A 20,231-nucleotide genomic window follows, 5' to 3' on the forward strand; every position below is an offset into this window, starting at 1 on the left:
TCCAGTCGCCCTCGCCTGACCTTTGGGTTTGGAGCACTGGCTCCCTGACTTCAATACAAACCGTCCCGTACCAGTTTGAGAGTGCCTGTTAGACCCCTTGGTCATTATCCCCCATCCTCGCAGCAGTCCCAGAACAGTGGGAGGTGGGACCTCCATTCAACAGGTGGTAAAACTGAGATGCAGAGGGACAGTATTATTTGCCTGAAGTTAGAAGGTTGGTGGGGACTCTCAGGTTTCAGGCCCCATTTGTTGCTTCTTTGGAAGCCATGCTTTCCCAGCTGGGCTGTGCTGGGTGGAGAGCCGCAGGAGTGACTGGTGGGGAAAAAAGAGCGGAGGGTAGGCCATGTGACTAGTGTGCTAAAATGCATTGTCCAAAAGAGGCTGCCTGAGCGGTGGGGGGATCCATGCTTTTGTTCCAAGGCCACGTCAGAGTCAGTTTGCGCCGTGCCCAGCCTCCCACCCGAGGCCGTGCCGAGAGGAAGCAGTCAGCCAGGTCCCGGCAGTTGCAGTCAGTGGACAGAAAGGACAGGTCGTGGGTGGTGGTAGAGAAGGAAAGGGAGGAGTAACCGGTGGGGCCAGCTTTCCCCAAATAGAAATAGACAAACAACAGAAATAGAGCAGAATCATCTTCCCAGGAAATGCTGACTGTAAGCGGGAATGGTCTGGGAATCGACAGGGATCCTGGCCGGAGTGAGAGGGGCTCTACAGCGGCTCCCCCAGGGCTCCGCTGTAGAATCGCCTGAGTGCGTGCATTACGCACGCACACACATGCAGGTACAGACACATGCCCAGGCCTCCAGCGCGTGATTGCTTGCCCCCCACCCCTGACTTATCTTTACTCATACGGACACATGATGCATGGAGACAGGCTCAGAGATAAAGATACAAGGATTCCTCTGGCTGACACACCTGCCCAGCAGAGGTGCGTAGATGATCCGGAAAACTCGGGTGGAGTTGGAAAAACACGAAGAGTGCGTGTGTTTGCAAAACCCTTTCAGTGCTTTGGCAGCCTACTCCCTGTCTCCTGTTTCTCACAGACACCGTGAACTGATGGTCTTTACCGCTGGGGAGGGGGGGGCCCTCTCCCGGAGGGTTCTTGGCACGTCCTCGACAGCACAGCAGTTGGAGCTCTGGGGATGAATGTTTGGATACCGCTGCAGTGAAGCGGCAGCCGTACTGGGCTCTTAGCTCTGCATGCTTGAAAGCACTGGATGACAGCATTTTCGTTGGACTTCTTTGTGTCGTCCAGGCTCAGAGGCCTTCCCAGAGCAGTAATTCAGGACCAGTGATTTTTATAAAAGCTGTACAACAGGTCTTGCTCCCTTGACAAGGACCAGCACGACGCGCAGCCCACGTTGAGTTGATGGGGTGAGCGTTCCATCGGCCCCTCACTTGACAGTGTATGGAAGGCTCTTGGCTCTGGCCCTGATACGCACTGTCCTGAGTCCTGCTCCCAGCTTCATCCACTTAATGCTGTTTTAGCACAGAAGCCACACTGTACATGGCAACATTTTGTAGCTGAGCAATGCACTCACAGCCCCCATTACTGAGCCCCTGCTGTGTACAGGGCAGTTCACAAATAGGGCGATTTCTAAGCAGTCGCTCCAAATAACCTGCTCCCCGAGGAGCACTTGGGTGGGAGAGCCTTGGGCAAAATTTTCCAGACCGCCTGCCTCCTAATCACCTGGGGTGCTGGTGACAAGGGCAGATTCCTGATGTTTCTCCCCTCTGGACTGTTGCTCTGGGGCTGGGGCCAGCAAGTCTGTACTTAATCTACACCCCAGGTGGCTTGTCTGCACATTCAAGTTTGAGAAGCACTGGTTTAGGGTTTCGGGCTTGGAGGATGAGAAGCCTTCCTGGGATTATCAGGTAATAGGCTCTTATCTGGTGTACCTCTGGTGTTACCAGGGGAATTGTAGAGATCGTTTCTCCTCTGGGGACTGTTAGGCTAGGCCAGTCGGGGTCGAGTCGGGGGATGGTTGGCCCCTGAGAGGCTGTTTCCAGCCCTGGGTGGTTCCCTACCCGCTGTCGGCCCTGGTAGTGTTCAGGCTGCAGGAATTGGCACTCCATGAAAGAATTTTGATTTCCAGTGGAATTTGTGCTGTCACAGGATTTGACCCGTGGGACTAGTGAAGAGATAGATGGGTTAGGGGAGCACGTGACTTGGCAGATGGCAGGACAGTGATAGATGTGAGAGCAGTTAGGGAAAGTGGAAACTGAGTAAGAAGAGGAGGTGCCTCGGTCTGGCCTGGCCGAGGTGGGGCCCTGGGGAGCAGCGATTCCAGACTTAGTCTAAACAGCTCATTTTAAGGCTGACCAGACACATGGGAAATCTCTCCCAAGTTGCTTATTGTTTCTCACAGTGAGTCCTTTTGAAGTGGTTGTCTTTGGCAGCCCAGAGTGTTGGGCGCACTGCTTTGTATTCTCCAAGGTCACGGTCCAGTCATGACTTCTAGCAGTCGCTTCAAAGGCCGATTCCGTGAGTGCGAGAAAGAGTGTGAGGAGCCCTTGCGCTGTAACGTCTTCCAGTTGCTCTTCAAGTCAGTGCAGCGTAGTGGGTCTGAATAGCAGGCGGTGGGTTCACACCCTGCTCTGCCACTTACTGTGACTTTGGGGAGTCACTTGACCTCTGTGAGCCTCAGTTTCCTCATTTATAAAATGGGGACAATAATACCACATAGGGTTATTGTTAGGATTGAACAAGATTAATATAATAAAGCACTTGGTAAAGTGCTCTCTAAATTGAGGTGGGGAGTGGAGCAATCGGTGATGAGAGACACCTCTGAATAAACAAACAAAACCTCTTTGCTGTTTCCTTAGTTGCCCAGTTAACATAAAACACCAGAGCTGACCAGAACATGTCTATTTCTGGACTCTAATTTAGCAGTAGATTGTAGTGACAAATTACGCTGTAGGGATTAGAGATGCTATCACTGAAAGCATCTCTGGGACAGCTGAAGCCTCCCTGCCCTTTGAAGGAATTAACCAGGGCTTATCCTAGGGAGTTATTGATAAGGCAGAAGTTTGACCCCAGGAAGCCTGCATGTGGTTTTGTTAGCTAAGTAGTAGGTTAGTAGGAGAGATGCTGTGCAGGGGGAGGGAGTTTGATTGTGTGTTAAAAGCTTCTTTGTCATCTTTCTCCAAGGAACACATACTCTGCTTCACCAAATCAAGCCCCCGTGCTTTGCCATGTGCGGATGGTAGCAGCAGTAGTAATAGCTACTGCATATTATTTCCCATCCCTGTATCTGTGTGCTGTCATCATCCCCATTTCACAGAGGACGAACCTGAGGTTGCAGAGGTTTGTCCCCCAAAATAAAACACGCAACGTGAGAGCTGTGAGTTCACTTTTATTTGGGGCTTCCTGAGGCCTGAAGCTCAGGAGACAGGCTCTCAGGCAGCTCTGAGGAGCTACTCTGAAGAGGTCGTGGGGGAGGTCAGCATATATATGACTTGATGAAGTGGGTACATGCAGTCAGGCGCACATCTTGGTAGAAGGTTGCTGCTGGACATGAGGAGCAGATGTCTCCGTTTCTCCGTTAATGATTTTAGTGCTCTTCTAGGAATGAGAAGATGGGAGAAATTGGGTTCATAAAGTTTTCTCCTGAATTGTCTGTCTGAAGGCCTGTTCTGCCAGTTTTCTCAGAGCAGAGTGCCTCATTCCTGATCTCTGCCCTGAACTCCTTTCAGGGTGTGTTGAAGGTCAGCGACTGCAGTGGCTAGTGACTTTATCCTTTTAGAGCCACTGGTGAGTGACATCCTTTAGTTGGCAGGTTGAATGACTTGTGCAAGCTCACACATCAAGTAGGAGCAGAACCGAAATCCTGCCGTCTGTCTCTGTAGTGCGTGTGTGTGCAATGCTTCTGTCCTGCCTGGAAGACCTTGGGGAGGAGGGCACTTGAGTGAAGGAAGGAGGACTGATGTCAGGGCGGCCTGTGGGCTGGAGATTGAGGGAACTTATTCTTAGCCACAGAGGGGCTTCTTTGGTGGGGCTCCTGGGAGGATTGTTCACAGTTGGGGCTGGGGGTGCCAGTCTCCATAGGTGGTTAATACCCAGGCCATAACCCCTGGGCTTTGCACAGTGGTTGATTCCTTTCGTAATTTCAGCATTGACCCACAGCAGGGTGCTTTCATAGTCACCCTGGAAGACCATCCAGGAAGTTCATCTGGGATAGAATGATGCAGCCTGCTTTCTTTAGGGGGCCTGAAAACACAGACACACACACACACACACACACACACACACACACACACACACACACACACACACACACACCCATACCCATGTATGTGAACCTCTTGGAGTCATTTGTTCTAGCTTTTGCCCATTTCTGTGGGTGCTTTAAGTTCATCTAGAATCTATAAGAATGACTTTTAGTTTTGAATTTGTAGGAATGAGAAGTAAGTGATTCTCTGTGTAGGTTTAGGATTTCCTTTCTTCTCTTCATGTCCAAAGGTGTAGGCTGACAGTGTGTCCCAGATTTTTTTGGACAGATCAAAGCTTAAGTATTTTGCTGTGTTGTCCCAATTTTAAAAAAAAGTCCTAGAAAATAAGTTTAGGCAGATTATAGTCAAGTCAAATCAGTAATTTTACAATGAAGTGTGCCTTACCTATAGAAATTCTAAAGTTCACAGTGTTAGGCTTTGAAAAAATATCATCATTGTTGATTAAGGAGGAGGACTTCTTTGTTTTGGGTCTTGGAGTGGCCGAAAGAAAATAGTAAGTAAGGAGTAAAGATCAGCTTACTCCTTGCAGGGGGGTGGGATGGGTGGGTATTGGCACTGTGTGTGTGTGTGTGTGTGTGTGTGTGTGTGTAGAATTTTCTTAAATTCAAAATGAAATTTATAACATGTTTTGATGAGGGTTAATTAACACGGCATAAATATGCGAGCTGATTCTCTTAATTTTTTTCAGGGAAAGAAATAGAGAGAGGCACAAATCAACCCAGAGTAAAGATGGCAGAGGGTCAGAAAAATCTGTCACCATTCAAGCTCCCACCGGAGAGCCCCTGTTGGCAAATGATTCTACTCGGACGGAGGAAGCCCAGGTAAGGATCAAAGGCAGTCTGTAAGTGCCCTGCCACTTCATCAAGCCTCTTTTCTGTAAATGTTTTCCTAAGTCTTGTTGCAGTAGGTTCTCTTGGGTTTTTATCTTTATTTTTCTAGCATTTAATTAGTTTGTCTATGTCCTGTGGTTTCTTGTTGGTCTAAGGACAGCCTGTCCTACCATTGGCTAGCTTGAGGATTCTTCTGAAGTGTGATTGGTTGGCCTGCTTTGAATGGTGTTGAAAAGAAGCCAGCCAGGCCGACGACAGGGCAGGGAAGGGAAAGCTGTAGGCTGCCGGCTCTGGGGACTCATTCCAAAGTAGAACAGTATAAGAGAAAAGGAAACTTGCTCTCCAGAGACCCTAAGTCATATGGGGAAGGAGAGCAGAGAGGTTCGCTCAGCCCAAACAGAGCCTCAGTAAACCAGGGGCTGTACACTGAGATGCCTGCTAGGGAAACATAGGTGAGTGAAATAGGCCATGGGTTACCCAGAAGAGGCAAACATACATAGGCTAGCTTGGGGATAAGTAGCAAGCTGTGTGGCATGTCGGTGTCAGGGCTGTGGCGTGGAGTGATGGAGTCTGGCACCTGGAGAATACATTTCCTCTGCCCAGGGAGTAGCAGCTCCTCAGCTCCGAATGCTTATCACTGCACAGGAATGCAGGAATTCAGTGCTCCTGGGTCTTGCAATATTTAAGAAAAGTTGGAAATTAGGATTTTATGTGAAATCACCCAATTTTAAAATTTTGACTATTTGTAAATTTTTAAAAAACTTTGTGCATGCTCTTCTCTCTGGGTCCAAACTGTCTCACAGTCCACTTGATTTGAATGAACATCTGAGCTATACTCAGAAACATGTTTGCAACACCCTCTTGAAGTATATGCATGTCCAGCCTTGGCCCAAATAAACTGAGATGTACCCGCACAGCTGTAAACATACAGATAAGCATGTATCTGTGTGTACCTTCAGGTACAGACAGGTATGCCTTTATAAGCAGAAATATGGACTGAAATTGGAATTCTTTAGCACACACAAGATGCTCTTGGAAGCCAAGGCTGCAGTTGTGGTTGAATGTGGGGTTTGTCTTTAGTCCTTACTGTTACACTGCCTGCCTTGGCTCTGGGATGGTTGAAGGGATGGAGAGCCAGAGGGTCTAAGGAATGGTTGGATGGTTGGATGGATGGGGCCAGTCCTAAGACTGGACCTCCCTTGAGTGCTGCAGGCACCTGGAGAATACATTTCCTGCAGGGGTCAGTTTCCTCCTGGACGTGAATTCAGCGGTGCTGGTGGCCTTCTGTGAAGGCATTTCGTTTGTCATCTTCTCTACATCTTGTACCTCAGGAGGAAGCTACATTAGGAAGCTGTTGGGGGGTTTTGGGGGGTTTTTTGTTTGTTTGGTTTTGGGTTTTTTTCACTTTAAAAACATTTATTTTGTTTCTGAAATGGGGTGAAAGGTATTTGGGAGAGTGCGGCACTCCGGCCTCCAAGGCGGGGCACAGGGGGCTGGCCCGGAACTCGGGGTCCCCTCCCCTCTTCCCTCCAGGCTCAGGAGTTCTCTCCTAGGCTGCACTTCAGAAAGGCACCCGGGATGCCAAGCTGTTGGTGTTTCCACTAGGGAAAAGCATTGAGTTGGGCATTTGGAGGCTGTACTTCTCAGCAGCTACGTGACTTGACTTTGAGCATTTACAACCTTTGTGGGCCTCAGTTTCTTCCTTGAAAATTCAGGGGATTGGGTTAGAAGAACTAAGATCCTTTCTCTTCTAAGGACCTCAAGCTTGGGAAGACCCTTGGACATCTTCATTTTTTAGGCACAGATGTGCATACATTCTTAAAATGAACAGGGGATTTAGTTATGAACTCTTCGGCAGGAAAAAGGATGAGCGCTAAATCAGCTATGTCAACAAAATGACCGCAATACTAGTGATCGTTATTTCAACACTGACCATCAACTGAATATTAGACCCAGTACAAAACATGGAATCCAATATTTGCCTTCACTAAGAGTGTTACAAAGTAAATTATTTTACTAATCTGTAAACTCACGATGTTTTAAAGCAAGTTGTCGGTCTTTGAATGTATGGCTATTTCTTCCCATGCTTGTGACTTTTTTTCTTTTTTTCCAAAATGGAAGTAAATTTACACAGAGAAATGAACAGATCTTAAGTGTACAGTTAGAAAAGTTGTAACAGCTGAATAAACCCATGTAACCCACACTCCTATCAAGGTATATATTTCTGTCACTCCAGAAAGTTCTCTTAGGCTTGCCCAGTCAGTCCCTGCCCCAGGCCCCTCCAAGGCAAGCCCTGCTTTGATTTCTATCACTGTGAATTCGTTTTGCCTGTTTTAGAATTTAAGATAATCGGAATCATATTCTTTTGTTTGGGACTTTTTTTTTTTTTAACTCAGCATAATAACTTCGAGATGTATCCATGTTTTGCTGTGTTTCAGCAACTCATTCTTTTTTATTTTTGCTGAATAGTGTTCTAGTGTATGAATATACCACAATTTGTTATCCTTTCTCCTGATGGATAGACATTTGGATTGCATCATTTGGGGCTATTATGAAAATAAAGCTGTTAAGAACGTTCTTGTATAAATCTTTTTGTAGACGTATGTTTTCATTTATTTGGGTAAAAACCTGAGAGTGGAATTGCTGGGCTGTATAGTTAAATGTAAATTTACATTTACATGAAACTACCAGACCAGTTCTCAAGAGTGATTGTACCACTTAATATTTCCACCAGCAATGAGAGAGTAGTGGTTGCTTCTGACTGTTACCTTAAACAGTAACTTCTCTCTTAGTGTGTGACGCTTGTAACTTTCTGAGTTGAAGAACTATGTGTTCATAGGTCCAGACCTTCGCTGCCACCACCACTGTTTCTTGCCATAGCAAATACATTTCATGAATCATATTTTTCTTTGATTGTTACTAGATTTGAGGTTATTGTTTGGCTATGAGATCTCTCTCTTGCTGATTTAGCCATTAGCTTAGATTTTTCTAAGTTGGTATCTTACACGTTAATTTCACCCAAGTTACCACCATGGCTGACTGTTTTTTCCAAGTTAAATCATGTACACAAATTTCTGAGACAAAACCTCTTTGGACCCAGTGTGGCTTTTCATTGTCTTCTTGCTCTGTTGTTGCTTTGGAATGGAGTTGTAGTTGCCAGAGAAATAGCAAAAGTGTTTAAAACCCTGACAGCTGGATCCTGTTAAACGAAGAGACAATCACTGCAAACTACCTCAGACTTTAAAAAACGAGAGAAAGCAAGAAAGTGAAAGCGAGAAAGTAAAAGATACACATTTTAGTAATCTCAGTATTTTCATGCCCTTGATGTTTAGTTTGTCATGAAGACGTGTGTTTAGGGAGGAATTTTTGAGCTGTCCTGGCCATCAATACTTGCATCTGCTTTGCTTGTTCAATAAGAAATGTTGTCAAAGTGCTTGATACTTATTAAATGGGTCTTGAAAACATCATGGAGGTTTAAAAAAATGTGTGTACCAACTACAGGTGGGTTTTGATTTGTACGTAGCAATGTAAGTTCCCTCCTGTGCAAGGTCTTCACACAGCAGAGCTCCTGGAGGACATAGTAACATTCCAGGAGTTGGGCTTTGTAAGCCTTGATAGCCCGGCCATGAATGAAGAAGGAGATGCAGAGGGTTCTCTCCTTAGGCAGTAGGTGAGCTCGCACACATTAGTCTAACAGCAGGATCACTTATCCCCGAGCCTCTCAGGGGTTCCAGCACAGGGGATGATAACGACTGCTGTAGTAACGAATCATCCAAACACACAAACAGGTTAAATTATGTTTTCTGTGTTTGAAAAGGTAAATATTTGGCACAGTTTGAAAAATGCCAATGAAAATTGTTCAAGCTAAAAAAATCCTCTGTTTAAAGAGTTAAGCCTCTGTTTCCCAGGAAGCCCACGCATGTGGGTTGGTTGAAGGAGGTGGTTCCCTCCCTCCCCCTCCATGGCTTTGTGGCTTTAACACGTGACCCTCCCCCCCATGTGGCTGTTCATCCTCACTGTTCTCTCCCGTCAGGATGACAACTGGGGTGAGACCACCACGGCCATCACGGGCACGTCAGAGCACAGCATCTCGCAGGAGGACATCGCCCGCATCAGCAAGGACATGGAGGACAGCGTGGGGCTGGACTGCAGGCGCTACCTGGGCCTCACCGTCGCCGCGGTGCTTGGACTCCTGGTCTTCCTCACCCCTATCGCCTTCATCCTGCTGCCCCCCATCCTGTGGCGGGACGAGCTGGAGCCTTGCGGTACCATCTGCGAGGGACTCTTCATCTCCGTGGCGTTCAAGCTCCTCATTCTGCTCATCGGGACCTGGGCGCTGTTTTTCCGCAAGCAGAGAGCCGACGTGCCGCGGATCTTCATGTTCCGTGCCCTCTTGTTGGTTCTCATCTTTTTTTTCGTGGTTTCCTATTGGCTTTTTTACGGGGTGCGCATTTTGGACTCTCGGGACCGCAATTACCAGGGCATTGTGCAATATGCCGTCTCCCTCGTGGATGCCCTCCTCTTTATCCACTACCTGGCTGTCATCCTGCTGGAGCTCAGACAGCTGCAGCCCATGTTCACGCTGCAAGTGGTCCGCTCCACCGACGGCGAGTCCCGCTTCTACAGCTTGGGACACCTGAGGTGAGGGGGATCTTCCAGGGGCAGAAAGGACCACTGATGTCTTGCTAGAAGACAGCTAGTCTTCAGCAAGTGAGGGGTGACAATAGGCGCCAAAAGCCGGGTCTGGCTCTTTTTTCCCAGGTTTTGGGAGGAGTTGTGTGTGTGTGTGTGTGTGTGTGTGTGTGTGTGTGTGTTTGTGTAGAGGGTGTTCATGTGCGTTGACTTTCCTGACTTCTATATGGGGTGGCACAGGTGCTGGCTCTCTTCCAGGTTAGAGTTTTGTTGGGCCTGTTTCCAAAGTTGTTGGCAGCTCTTAAAAATGCTGGAGGGAGGAAGCCTTAGTGACGGCTGCTGACCTTGCCCCTGAAATCAGCCTGTAAATGATAGAGTGATCAGCCGTTCCATCTTGTTCATAATGGTACATCCAGTTTACCCTGTTGTCCCAGTGGAATTATTAATCTTTCCTTTTTCTCCCCACTCTCAGAAGTGTCCTGGTTTGGGCAGTAAATTATATGGTCACCCTTGTGATCCTCCGGTAAAGAGTCAAGTGCAGATTAGAGACTCCATACTTGTGAGAGTTGAGTATTTTGAAAATGTATGCATGAGAAAAAGGTAGAAATACATTAAGATGTCATATTTTAGATCTGTCTATAAAATCTAATTATTTCTTGGTTAACTAAATGAATGATCGAAATTGTTTATTTTATTTTGTTTTTATTTACCCTGAGGTAAGAACTTTGTATAGATTGCCTTCACAGAACTCTTTTTTTTTTTTTTTTAATATTTATTTATTTGCTCTGGGTCTTAGTTGCAGCAGGCGGGGTCCTTAGTTACAGCCTGCCAGCTCCTTACTTGCCACATGTGGGCTCCTTAGTTGTGGCAAGTGGGCTCCTTTAGTTGCAGCTTGAGAGCTCCTTAGTTGTGGCTCACTGGCTTCTTAGTTGTGGCATTCAGACTCTTAGTTGCAGCATGCATGTGGGATCTGGTTCCCTGGCCAGGGATCTAACCCAGGCCCCCTGCATGGAGGGGGAGCACGGAGTCTTAACCACTGCACCACCAGGGAAGTCCCCTTCACAGAACTCTTTCATGTGTGTACTACTAATCCCTATATTACAGATGAGGAAATGGGGCTTTGGGGAAGTTAAGTAATTTATATGAAAGAACATGGCTAGCTTTTTTTAGGATGCACCAGATGCCATGAAGCCAGGCCTGAGTTAACGCCCCCATTATGTCATCTCTCACTTGGTGTCACGGGCCGATTTTTCTATGTTTTCTTCCACACACTGTGGGCTTCCTGAGGACAGGCTCTGTGTCTTACTCCTCTTTGCATCCTTAGAGCCTGGCCTAGAGCGTGGCACATGGTTGGCACTCAGATGGTTAGGGGGTGAGAGAATAACCTGGGATGCTTGACATTGTCCTCTCAGAGGGCTCCCCTGCCTTCTCTGCGGTTATGTCGATGTGTGTAACCTGCTTGGCGTATGGTAAACATTTTGTGGGTTGTAGCTGTTATTGCTGTGATCCTGCAAAGCAGCCAGAATGGCGAGGGGGCCTTCGTGGGGGTCAGGACAGTCAGCTCTGTCATATTTTCAGCTGGGGCCGGGGGAGGTGGCTCAGCCTTGGTTTGGAGTCCGTGATACTGCCAGACCCTCTCGGTGTTGACACGGGTATTCTTTCCTTCCTTTGGCTCAGACGTACCACCTGAGGACGGGGTGGTTTAGTGTCCAAGGCCTCTGCCACCTTGACCAGTCCTCGGAGGGGATCACTGTCTGATTCACATGCTCTATGCAGCAAAAGCGGGCATATTGAATCCTTTGCAGATGCACACGGGGCTCTGAAGGCACGTCAGTCCCTGCTGCTTATTCATCTCAGGCAGCTTTCCTTCCCCATATTTTACATTGGAGAATGACTGGCAGACTGGTATAAAACGTCTGCCACGTGCAGAGCCCAGGACTGGAGACCCCAGAGACGCCGGGTGGCTGCCTCCAAAGCTCTGTTCCGGAACACCTTGGAGAGAGACCAGTGCAACGCTCTGCAGTGGACAGTTGCCGACACAGGCCTCAGAACGGGTGATGGGAGCCCAGGAGGACAGGGGTACTTCAGCTAGTAACAGCAATAAAGCCCAGCCGTGTGTCTGTCTCAGGCCTGGACAGGTTTTTCTAAAGGCCAGGAGGGTGGAGAGAAATCCAGCTCTGGTCACAGAAAGATGAGTGACATCTGGGACTCTGTAAATATAAGTAGCTAAGACACTGGCCGGCGGCGAGGCCTGCCATGGTTTCATGTTTTGGCTCAGCCCTGGTTATGTGAATCCCACCTGCAGAGGTGGAAAAGGGAGTAGCATCTTCCCACTTTAGGTAGTCCAGGTGATGGGGCTGACCCGCTCCAGGGGCTCCCATGTCCCCACTCCCTCTAAGACTGCTCGCCCTGCATGCTGGATCAGGGTGGGGGCAGGGAGGGGACACAACACACAGCCCCAGGACAGTGTGCTGTGGTGTGTTCAGAAAATTGTGGGTGGTCCTGGTTCCTCACCACATGGCTGTGCCAGCCAGGGATAGACCTGGGCGGGAGAGGCAGGGCTGATGGTGCCGTGCGGCCCAGGGCTTGCCACGGACCCCTTGGGGTGTCCTCGCCAAGACCAGCGGCCCAGTCCTTACTTGCTAACCCTGAAGCCGCTCGCCCCAGCTCCCCTAGGAGACGGAAGGCGGCCCAGGGGTGGCCCCGAATCTTCCTTCCGGCCCCTCTGCAGGACCATTTGTTTTCCTCCTCTCCTGCCTTCATAAGGCCCCCCTTGACCCTCACATGGAGACCTTGGTTGTGGAGTGGAAAGATGGCCAGGAAAGGAGCAGTGTCTTTACTCCCAGGCCCCTCAGGCTGAGCCAGCCGTCCGTGCTACAGCCAGGCTGCGAGATCTGGGGCAGGCTGGGCGTCCGTCTCTCCTTGCCGGCCCGCGTGGGCCCGTCCCCCACCGAGCCTTGGGCTAAATCTGGTCTAAACCCAGCGGCGGCTGGAAGAGTCACTGGGCCAGAAATAGAACTTCTAAGCCCTTTATATTAAGTGTAGAAACAGACAGGGGGGAGGAGGGGATCAGATTGGACAAAGAGCAGGTCCTGGGGATCAGAATAGCAGGTCATCCCCAGACCCAACTGGAATCAGACCGGTCCACCCTCGCATTATGTGAGGCCCTCCCCCGAGCAGCGACCTGTTGGGCTGGGATGCAGAGCGATGGCGAGTTCTTTTGTTGTTTTGTTTTCAGAAGTGATTTTATAGTCGACAGCTATTTTTGAGAATAGTCAGAAAAACGTCTATTCTTTAATATCTTAAAATATGTTTCTCCTTAGCTCTCATAAAAGGTACTTGCAAGGGCCTTGCTTGTTGGCAGGAATTGGGGTTTGGGCTTATTTGAAAACTTTCAGAAATATAAAAGGTTCCTGTTGCACAAAGTGAGATACCGAAGTAGATTAAGATGCTTCCTGACCTTTGCCCAGTGCTGTAGGGATTCCCGGGGCTCCCTTTCCCCTCCTTGCTGCTGTCAGGGGTGGGGGCAGGTGCTGTGCTGGTGTCGCCCCTTTAGAGTTAAGGGCCCTGAGCCATAGGTTCAGGGACCTGCCTGAGGCCACAAGGAACCAGTGCCTTCCTGTGCATCACACCCCGTCCCTGTGTTCTCCACAGCATCCTGGGGTCTCGCCACATTGGGTTTGTAATTCTCCACACATGTCACTTTTCTTGGCCACGCTCTCGCAATGAGTTGCTATCTTTTCCAGGATCTCACCAAACACTAGGTTTTGATCTGACTGTATCTGGGGAGAAACGCAAAAGAAAAAAGAGACTTAAAATGACATTTAATGATCCTCATTAATGATTTCTCAGTTTTGAAATCTTTAAAGATAAATACTGTGAATATTAGAGCATAGCAGCCAGTGTAATTTGACTGAATCCGAGATGCAGGACAAAACGACAACAATGGAAATCTTTCCGTTTAACAGTGACATAGACCTTACCATGTGCCAGGCACCTCCTAAGCTCGTAACATGTAACTCATCTCATCGTCACAGCAGTCCTGTGAGCTAGGCGCTATTATGCTCATTTTTAGGTGAGGAAACTGAGGCTTGGAGGAGTTGCGTAGGTTGTCTATATGGACATACAGTTTGTAATTGTGGGAGCCAGGGTTTGAGCCCAGGCTGGTTCCAGAATGATCTTAACCATTTCACCATAGTGCCCCCAAGTAGGTGTGTTCACGTCCACATCACTGCTGTAAGAACGCATGAGTGAACTTGCAAGCATTTTTTGGGTGCTTACCATGAGCCAGGCTGGATGCTAGCTATTTTTGTACACGTTATTCTATTCTCATTTAAATCATAGCTTCAGGGGGACTCCCCTGGTGGTGCAGTGGTTAAAAATCCACCTGCCAGTGCTGGGAACACGGGTTCGATCCCTGCTCTGGGAAGATCCCACATGCCACGGAGCAACTAAGCCCATGTGCCACAACTACTGAGCCTGCATGCTGCAACTACTGAAGCCCATGCACCTAGAGCCCATGCTCCAAAACAAGAGAAGCCACCGCCATGAGAAGCCTGCCCACTGCAATGAAGAGCCCCAGCTCGCCACAACTAGAGAAAAGCCTACACGCAACAACAAAGACCCAACGCAGCCAAAAAAGAAGAAAAAGAAATCATAGCTTCAGGAAAGGAGGGGGTGAAGAGGACTGTCAGAGATGGTTGGCTCCCACTCTGCAGTGGTTCCTTAGCCCCACTGATCTTTTGTTCCATCAGTCAGGAAACAAAGCCTCTGCCTTATAACCACAGTAGTAAGTAGGTTTGAGCCTTTGTCTGGGCAAACCTTTTTAACTTTCTGTTTGTCACATGTCCTGCAGAGGACCTCTTTTATCTATTGATGTTAAAACCACCCCGAAACTTAGTAGTTGGAACAACATTACTTTATTATGATTTCTCATAGTTCTGTGGGCGGGGCTCAGCTGGGTGATTCTTTGGCTGGTCTGGCCAGTGGTCCTTGTGTAATCACAGTCAGGTGGTGAGTCAGCTGGGATTGGGCTGCTTTCTTGTCCATGGTATTCTGTGGTTCTCTCCTTCCCCAGAGGGCCTTCCCTCTAGGGGAGTAGTGTCTTCATTAGTGCAGCTAGACAACTTCTCAGGGCTCCTAAGAAGACATGAGCAGAAGCTCTCAGGCCTTTTAAGTCTTAGGCCTGGAACTCACCCAGTACTACTTGCACTGCATCCTCTTCTTAGATCAAGCGAGAGCCCCAGCCCAGATTTAAGGAGCAAGGACTGCACAAAGTGGGGGATGTTGGAAGGGTTGGTTCATTGGGGTTCACTGTGTGGCAGGCTCCCACAGCAACCTCAGGCCCTCATTCGCAGAGCCTGCATATTCCTATAGTTCTAAAAAATTTAATTATTGACTTTGATTCCTCCAAGAGGAATCACAGTAACCCATTCTGTAAGATATTCATGTTGCTGAAGTCCATTGTACCTAATCCAGCCAGCAGGTTTTTTAACACAGTGCTTCATTCATTGAGACTAAGAGTATCTTATAAATTGGCATTGACCATGGACCTTTTAGTCAAAGGTCTGGTTACTGATCACAGAACCACCCATGCTTTAAAAGAAGTGGTTCTTGGATTGCTTTTTAAACAGTGGAAATGTATGATTGTGCATGATCGTAGCATTGTGTTGAAAAGGAGCTATTACAGACTGAACGTGTTCCCTGCAAAAGTCATAGCTAGAGATGAGGAAACAAAGAACATGTTACTGGATGATGGAGAAAAAGTGATCTTTGTAATAAAACAGCAAAGAACTTGGCGGGATTATGTTCACATTCTAGTGTTTTGTGGAAGGTAGAACTTACGAGCAATGAGATTGGATATTTAGCTGAGGAAATTTCTAAGCAAAGTTTTGAAAGTACAGTGTGAGTCCTCCTTATTGCTTACAGTAAAATGAAAAAGGAAAGAGATGAAGAAGGAATTGTTATGCAAAAGGTAACCAGAACTTGAAGATTTGGAAAATCCTCAGCCTATCCATATTGCAAAAAAATGATGAAATATAAACTAAAGAGAACACCGAGGGGGTGGCTGACAGCCGTTTGATAAGGAGATTAGTATGGGTGTGAACTGGAGATGGAATCAACCATCTCTGCAGAAACCAGGAATAAAGATGGGATTATACCAAGAGAAACCCTGTCAACTGGGGCTAAAGGAAACAGAAAAAGTGGGGTAGGATGAGGCAGTGCCATGAACATGCAGTATCCTTCAAGAAAAGAGAAGAGTGACTCCAAAGTTGATTCAGGATCATCACTCCTACCACAGGCGCAGAGGCAAGGATGCTTCCTCATTGGTTTCAGAGGATGGTACCCTGCCTTGGTTTCAGTGGCCAGGTGGCCAGTGCAGAGAGCTCCATCGGCCAGGCCACCCCACAGAGCCTTAAGAGGATGGTGCTGCCACCCCAGTGGGGCCCAAGGGCAAAGTGTTGAACCAAAGAGGATTATTCTCAAGCGTTAAGATCTGATGGGATTTGCCTTGCTGGATTTTGGACTTGCTTAGGACCCATCACCCCTTCCTTCTTTCCTGTCTTGCCCTTTTGAAATGGAAATGTCTATCCTAAGCCTGATCCACCATGAAATTTTGTAAGCACATAACTTATGTGCTTTCACACGTTCATAGCTGGAGGGGAATTTGGCCTCAAGTCTCACCCATATCTATGTAGATAATATTTAGATGAGACTTTGGACTTTAGGCTTAGAGTTGATGCTGGAATGAGTTGAGACGGGGGGCTGTGGGATGGAATGAATGTGTTCTGCATGAAGGACATGAATTTTGCGGGAACCAGAGGTGGAATTTTATGGACTGAGTTGTGTACCTCGAAATTCATAGGTTGAAACTCTAAACCCCAGTGTGGCTGTATATGGAGATAGGACCTCGAAAGAAGCAATTAAGGTTAAGGGAGTTCATAGATCTGCTAAAATTAGTGTCCTTACCTGGAGAGAGAGCAGAGAGCTTGCCTGCGCGTGCTTTCTCCTGGTGCACGCGGACTGGGGAAGAGGGCATGTGAGGGCATAGTGAGAAGGCAGCCGTCTGCAAGCCAGGGAGAGAGTCTTCAGCAGAAACTGAATTGGCCAGACCTTGAGCTTGGACTTCTAGGCTCCAGAACTGTAGGAAAAGAAGTTTCTGTTGTTTAAGCCACTCAGTCTCTGGCATTTTGTTACGGCATCCTGAGCTGACTAAGACAGGAACGTTATGAATGCTGGTGACCTTTGACCCTAAAGCCCCAGGAGAGCACGGATCAATGAGCATAGCTTGACCCCTGAAACAGAGCTCCTGTTGTCCTCTCCCCAGCTCACGCCTGCATCCTCCCAGCCTGAGTGGGGGCCTTGTTTCTCTCGAGGGCACTTTGGTTTTCTAGTGAGAAGTGAGGAAAGGAGAGTCTCCTGGGGCGGTTAAGTTTACTCCAGTAACTCGAGGATATATCCAGCTCCACTGGAAATCTTATGTCTGTGATTCTGGCTCAAATGATGTCAAAGCTGGTGATTATACCATTGATCAGGCTTGGCTGTCATGCTGGGCTGTGGGCCCGTCCCTCCCACGTTCAAGACCAGCACCAGCTGCCCCCGGAGGGCATGACTCCGTCGCCTGGGAAGTTGGGGAGTGTTTTCAAATGACCACCAGAAGTCTTGGTTCATGTTTTTTATGATCATGGTTTCACATGCAATCCCAGTTTTAGAAATGTGCCTTCTTGTGTAACTGCTTTTCAATAAGGATATTTGCCGTCCCCACCTCCACTCCCTAAGGAAACAATGGATAAAAACGAGTAAGAGCTAAAGAGTAGAGGGTACAGGGGTTTGCTCAGGCTCTGCTCTGCTGTGGGAGAATTTTGAAGGCGGGCTCAGAGCTGCCGTTTGTGGTTTGGCCCCACGGTGCCTGTTAAAAGTGGCTTTAATGAGAGTGTAAGGTGCTGGACACTGCAGGCCTGTGTTTGCTCAGCTGCCTGCTGGCACCAGCCAGAGCTGGGAAGGCTGCCCTTGCACAGCGTCTGCCCACAAACCTCACTCCGAGGCAGAGAGTACGGGGACAGAGCCCTGGACGTGAACCTGGTCTCCCCCCCGGGGCGGCTGGCGGTGGATCCACACTGGAGTGGTGTGTGGTCCGTTTTCCCAAGGACTCGCCGCGTGGCCTGCCCGGCTTTCTGCCACTGCCCCACGGATTGATGGGTGAGATTTGGTGCCGTGTGTGTGGTGTGCTAACACTCAAGAGAGCAAGTGAGCAGAGCCCCCTTTCCTTGTCTTGCTCCGTATTGGCCTCGCTTAGTCTCTGTGAGCAGAGATCCATTTGCTAGGCCAGTTGCCCTTGGCCTCCAGACCTTTCCACGCAGGCGCCTGCGGTTCTTCCCATGGCCAGAGGTACCCAAGTCAAGAGGGATGTGAGGCTGGATAAGAGCAGGCCAGCTGAGCATCTTGGGTAGATCTGGAGCTGCTCTTGGTCCTGATCTAAATCTGCTTTTCAAGGCATCCAGCACAGGTGGTTGTCTTTGATGTTTATCTGATGTGATTCAGCTCAGTGATTTAAAGCTTGGAAGGCTGAATTCCCATCACAGGCATGGCAGGTGCAGCCCAGGTTGGACGCTGCGGGAGGTGACCGTGCGGCGGGGCCTGTGCCCTGGCCTGAACGTGGGCTGCGAGCTCTCCGGGCAGATGTGGCAGTAGCCAAACCTGTTACTTAAGGGGAAGCAAGTCTCATAGATCGCCCGCAGTGCGAGGGATCTGCCGGCATCTTTCTGTTGTGGGAGAGCCGGCCATGACTGGGTCATCCCGTCGGTGGGGGCTATCTCGTCCGTGCGGTCAGCAAGCTCACAAGCACCCGGTGATCGCAGTGTTGCAGCCTGGAGGAATGACGTGTGTCTTGTTCAGTTCCTGCGACCAGGAGGACCGGGTATTGCATGTAGCTGTTGGCCGCTTCTGTGCTCACGACTCTTCCTGGTGCTGACAGCGTGGTCTCCTCTTAGGGTGGCTTTGCTTGTTTTATTAGAGAGGGTGTTTCCCAGGTTACACGTTCTTAGCAGGAACTTAAAGCGGGACAGTTTAAGGGCATGGAGAAGTGCCCTGGGTGCCCTACCAGACTGCACCTTTCACTTCCCTCTCCTGTGGGACTGTGTGGCTTCTGGTTGCAGTTTGCTGTCTTTCAATGGGGATCCACTGCAGGGCTTGTCTGCAGCTGGTGTTCAAAGCCTCATCCAGGGACACCTGCCAGTTTGCAAATCACAATTCAGAGAACTTGGTCCCTGAAGCTGAGGAGCCGGCAGGCCTGGGTCACCGGGAATCTGTGTGGCCTGGAGAAGGGCCTCCAGTGGTAACAGGACAAAGACGCTGACCACTGTCCCCTCTCAGCATGGGCCTCACATCTCAAGATCTCAAGCAGTCACGTGTGTCCCCCCTGCTCTGTCATGAGAAGGTCCCAGGACCTCCTGCCTTTCTCCCATATCTTCCTGCATCCTAACCTGGATCTGTCATTAAAATGAGCTGATTCCAGTTTCTGCCACTCCCTGTCCTCATGTTCCCAGGTGATCATTGCCTCTTATCTATGTGGCACTTGTGTAAGCTACCACCCCCAATGCAGCTGTAAGACAAGCATTTTAATTAAAGGGCAGGAGGACTGGGAGGTATAAACACTTGTGGGTCCAGTTCTCAGCGGAGGAGGTGGCAGGGGCTAATTATATTTGCATCTCTGGGACTCACACAAGTGTTACTGCAAGCGCTGCTGCCTCTCTGTCACACTGAAGTCAGTTTATCTCTGAGTCCAGGGAGCAGTGAGGCCCACCCGTCCAGGAAGATGTAGCCGTTGTTGACTGTCCTGGGGAGAAGTAGCAGTCAGGTGAAACTGAGGGCATCAAGCTCTCTCCCAGGGTGGCATTTTCCCAAAAAGCTGAATCAGCTTTCATTTTGGATCCTGCATTTTAGAGTTTTCTCAAAGACCTGAGTTCTAGCCTAAAATGTAACTACTGGGTAGCCACGCCTTAAAGAGTGGGAGATGGGGTGGCCATGGTACCCGGGCTCCTCTACTGCTTGCGTCCTCTGGGTCTTCACTGCTGGCTCTCCCTCTCTTCTACCCCCTGCCTCCACCAACCTTTCCCTCCCTCTGCCATTCATCCAGAGCCTTGGCCACTTAACCTTAGATGAGCCTTGCCTTCTACCTGCCTCCATCCTTCTTTCTCTAAATACAAGTGTACTCACTTCCTATAGCTGCTGGCAAAGGACCGCAGATTGAAGGACTTGAAACAATTTCCTCTCTGAGTTTTGGAGGTTAGAAGTCTGAAATCTAGGTGTTGGCCGCGCCGTGTTCCCCTGCACCAGGAAGGAGTCCTCCCTTGCTCCTCCTCGCTTCTGGTGGCTGCCTGCAACCCTTGGTGCTCCCCGGCTTATAGTTGTCTCCCTCCCATCTCAGCTCCATCATCACATGGCCTTCTCTGTGTGTCCTCTTCTTATATAGACACCAGTATGACCTTATCTTATTAACTAATTGTAATTACGTCTACGAAGACCCAATAAGGTCACATTCTG

General features: G+C 48.9%; 1 protein-coding gene across 3 annotated transcripts in view; it reads left to right on the forward strand.

The window, feature by feature from the left end:
* The window catches only part of VANGL1 (VANGL planar cell polarity protein 1), a 50,340-nt gene that overhangs the window by 12,020 nt on the left and 18,089 nt on the right, over positions 1 to 20,231 (forward strand). For 2 of the 3 annotated variants that reach the window (XM_057719773.1, XM_057719774.1), the window contains 2 exons: positions 4,916 to 5,048; positions 9,091 to 9,698. In XM_057719773.1, the coding sequence (XP_057575756.1) occupies positions 4,916 to 5,048; positions 9,091 to 9,698 (741 nt within the window). Of the gene's footprint in view, positions 1 to 11; positions 1,369 to 4,915; positions 5,049 to 9,090; positions 9,699 to 20,231 lie in introns of those variants that run through there. The other variant, XM_057719775.1, reaches the window with a different exon arrangement.

This window comes from Hippopotamus amphibius, chromosome 1 (assembly GCF_030028045.1).
Source record: "Hippopotamus amphibius kiboko isolate mHipAmp2 chromosome 1, mHipAmp2.hap2, whole genome shotgun sequence".
Taxonomy (NCBI): domain Eukaryota; kingdom Metazoa; phylum Chordata; class Mammalia; order Artiodactyla; family Hippopotamidae; genus Hippopotamus; species Hippopotamus amphibius.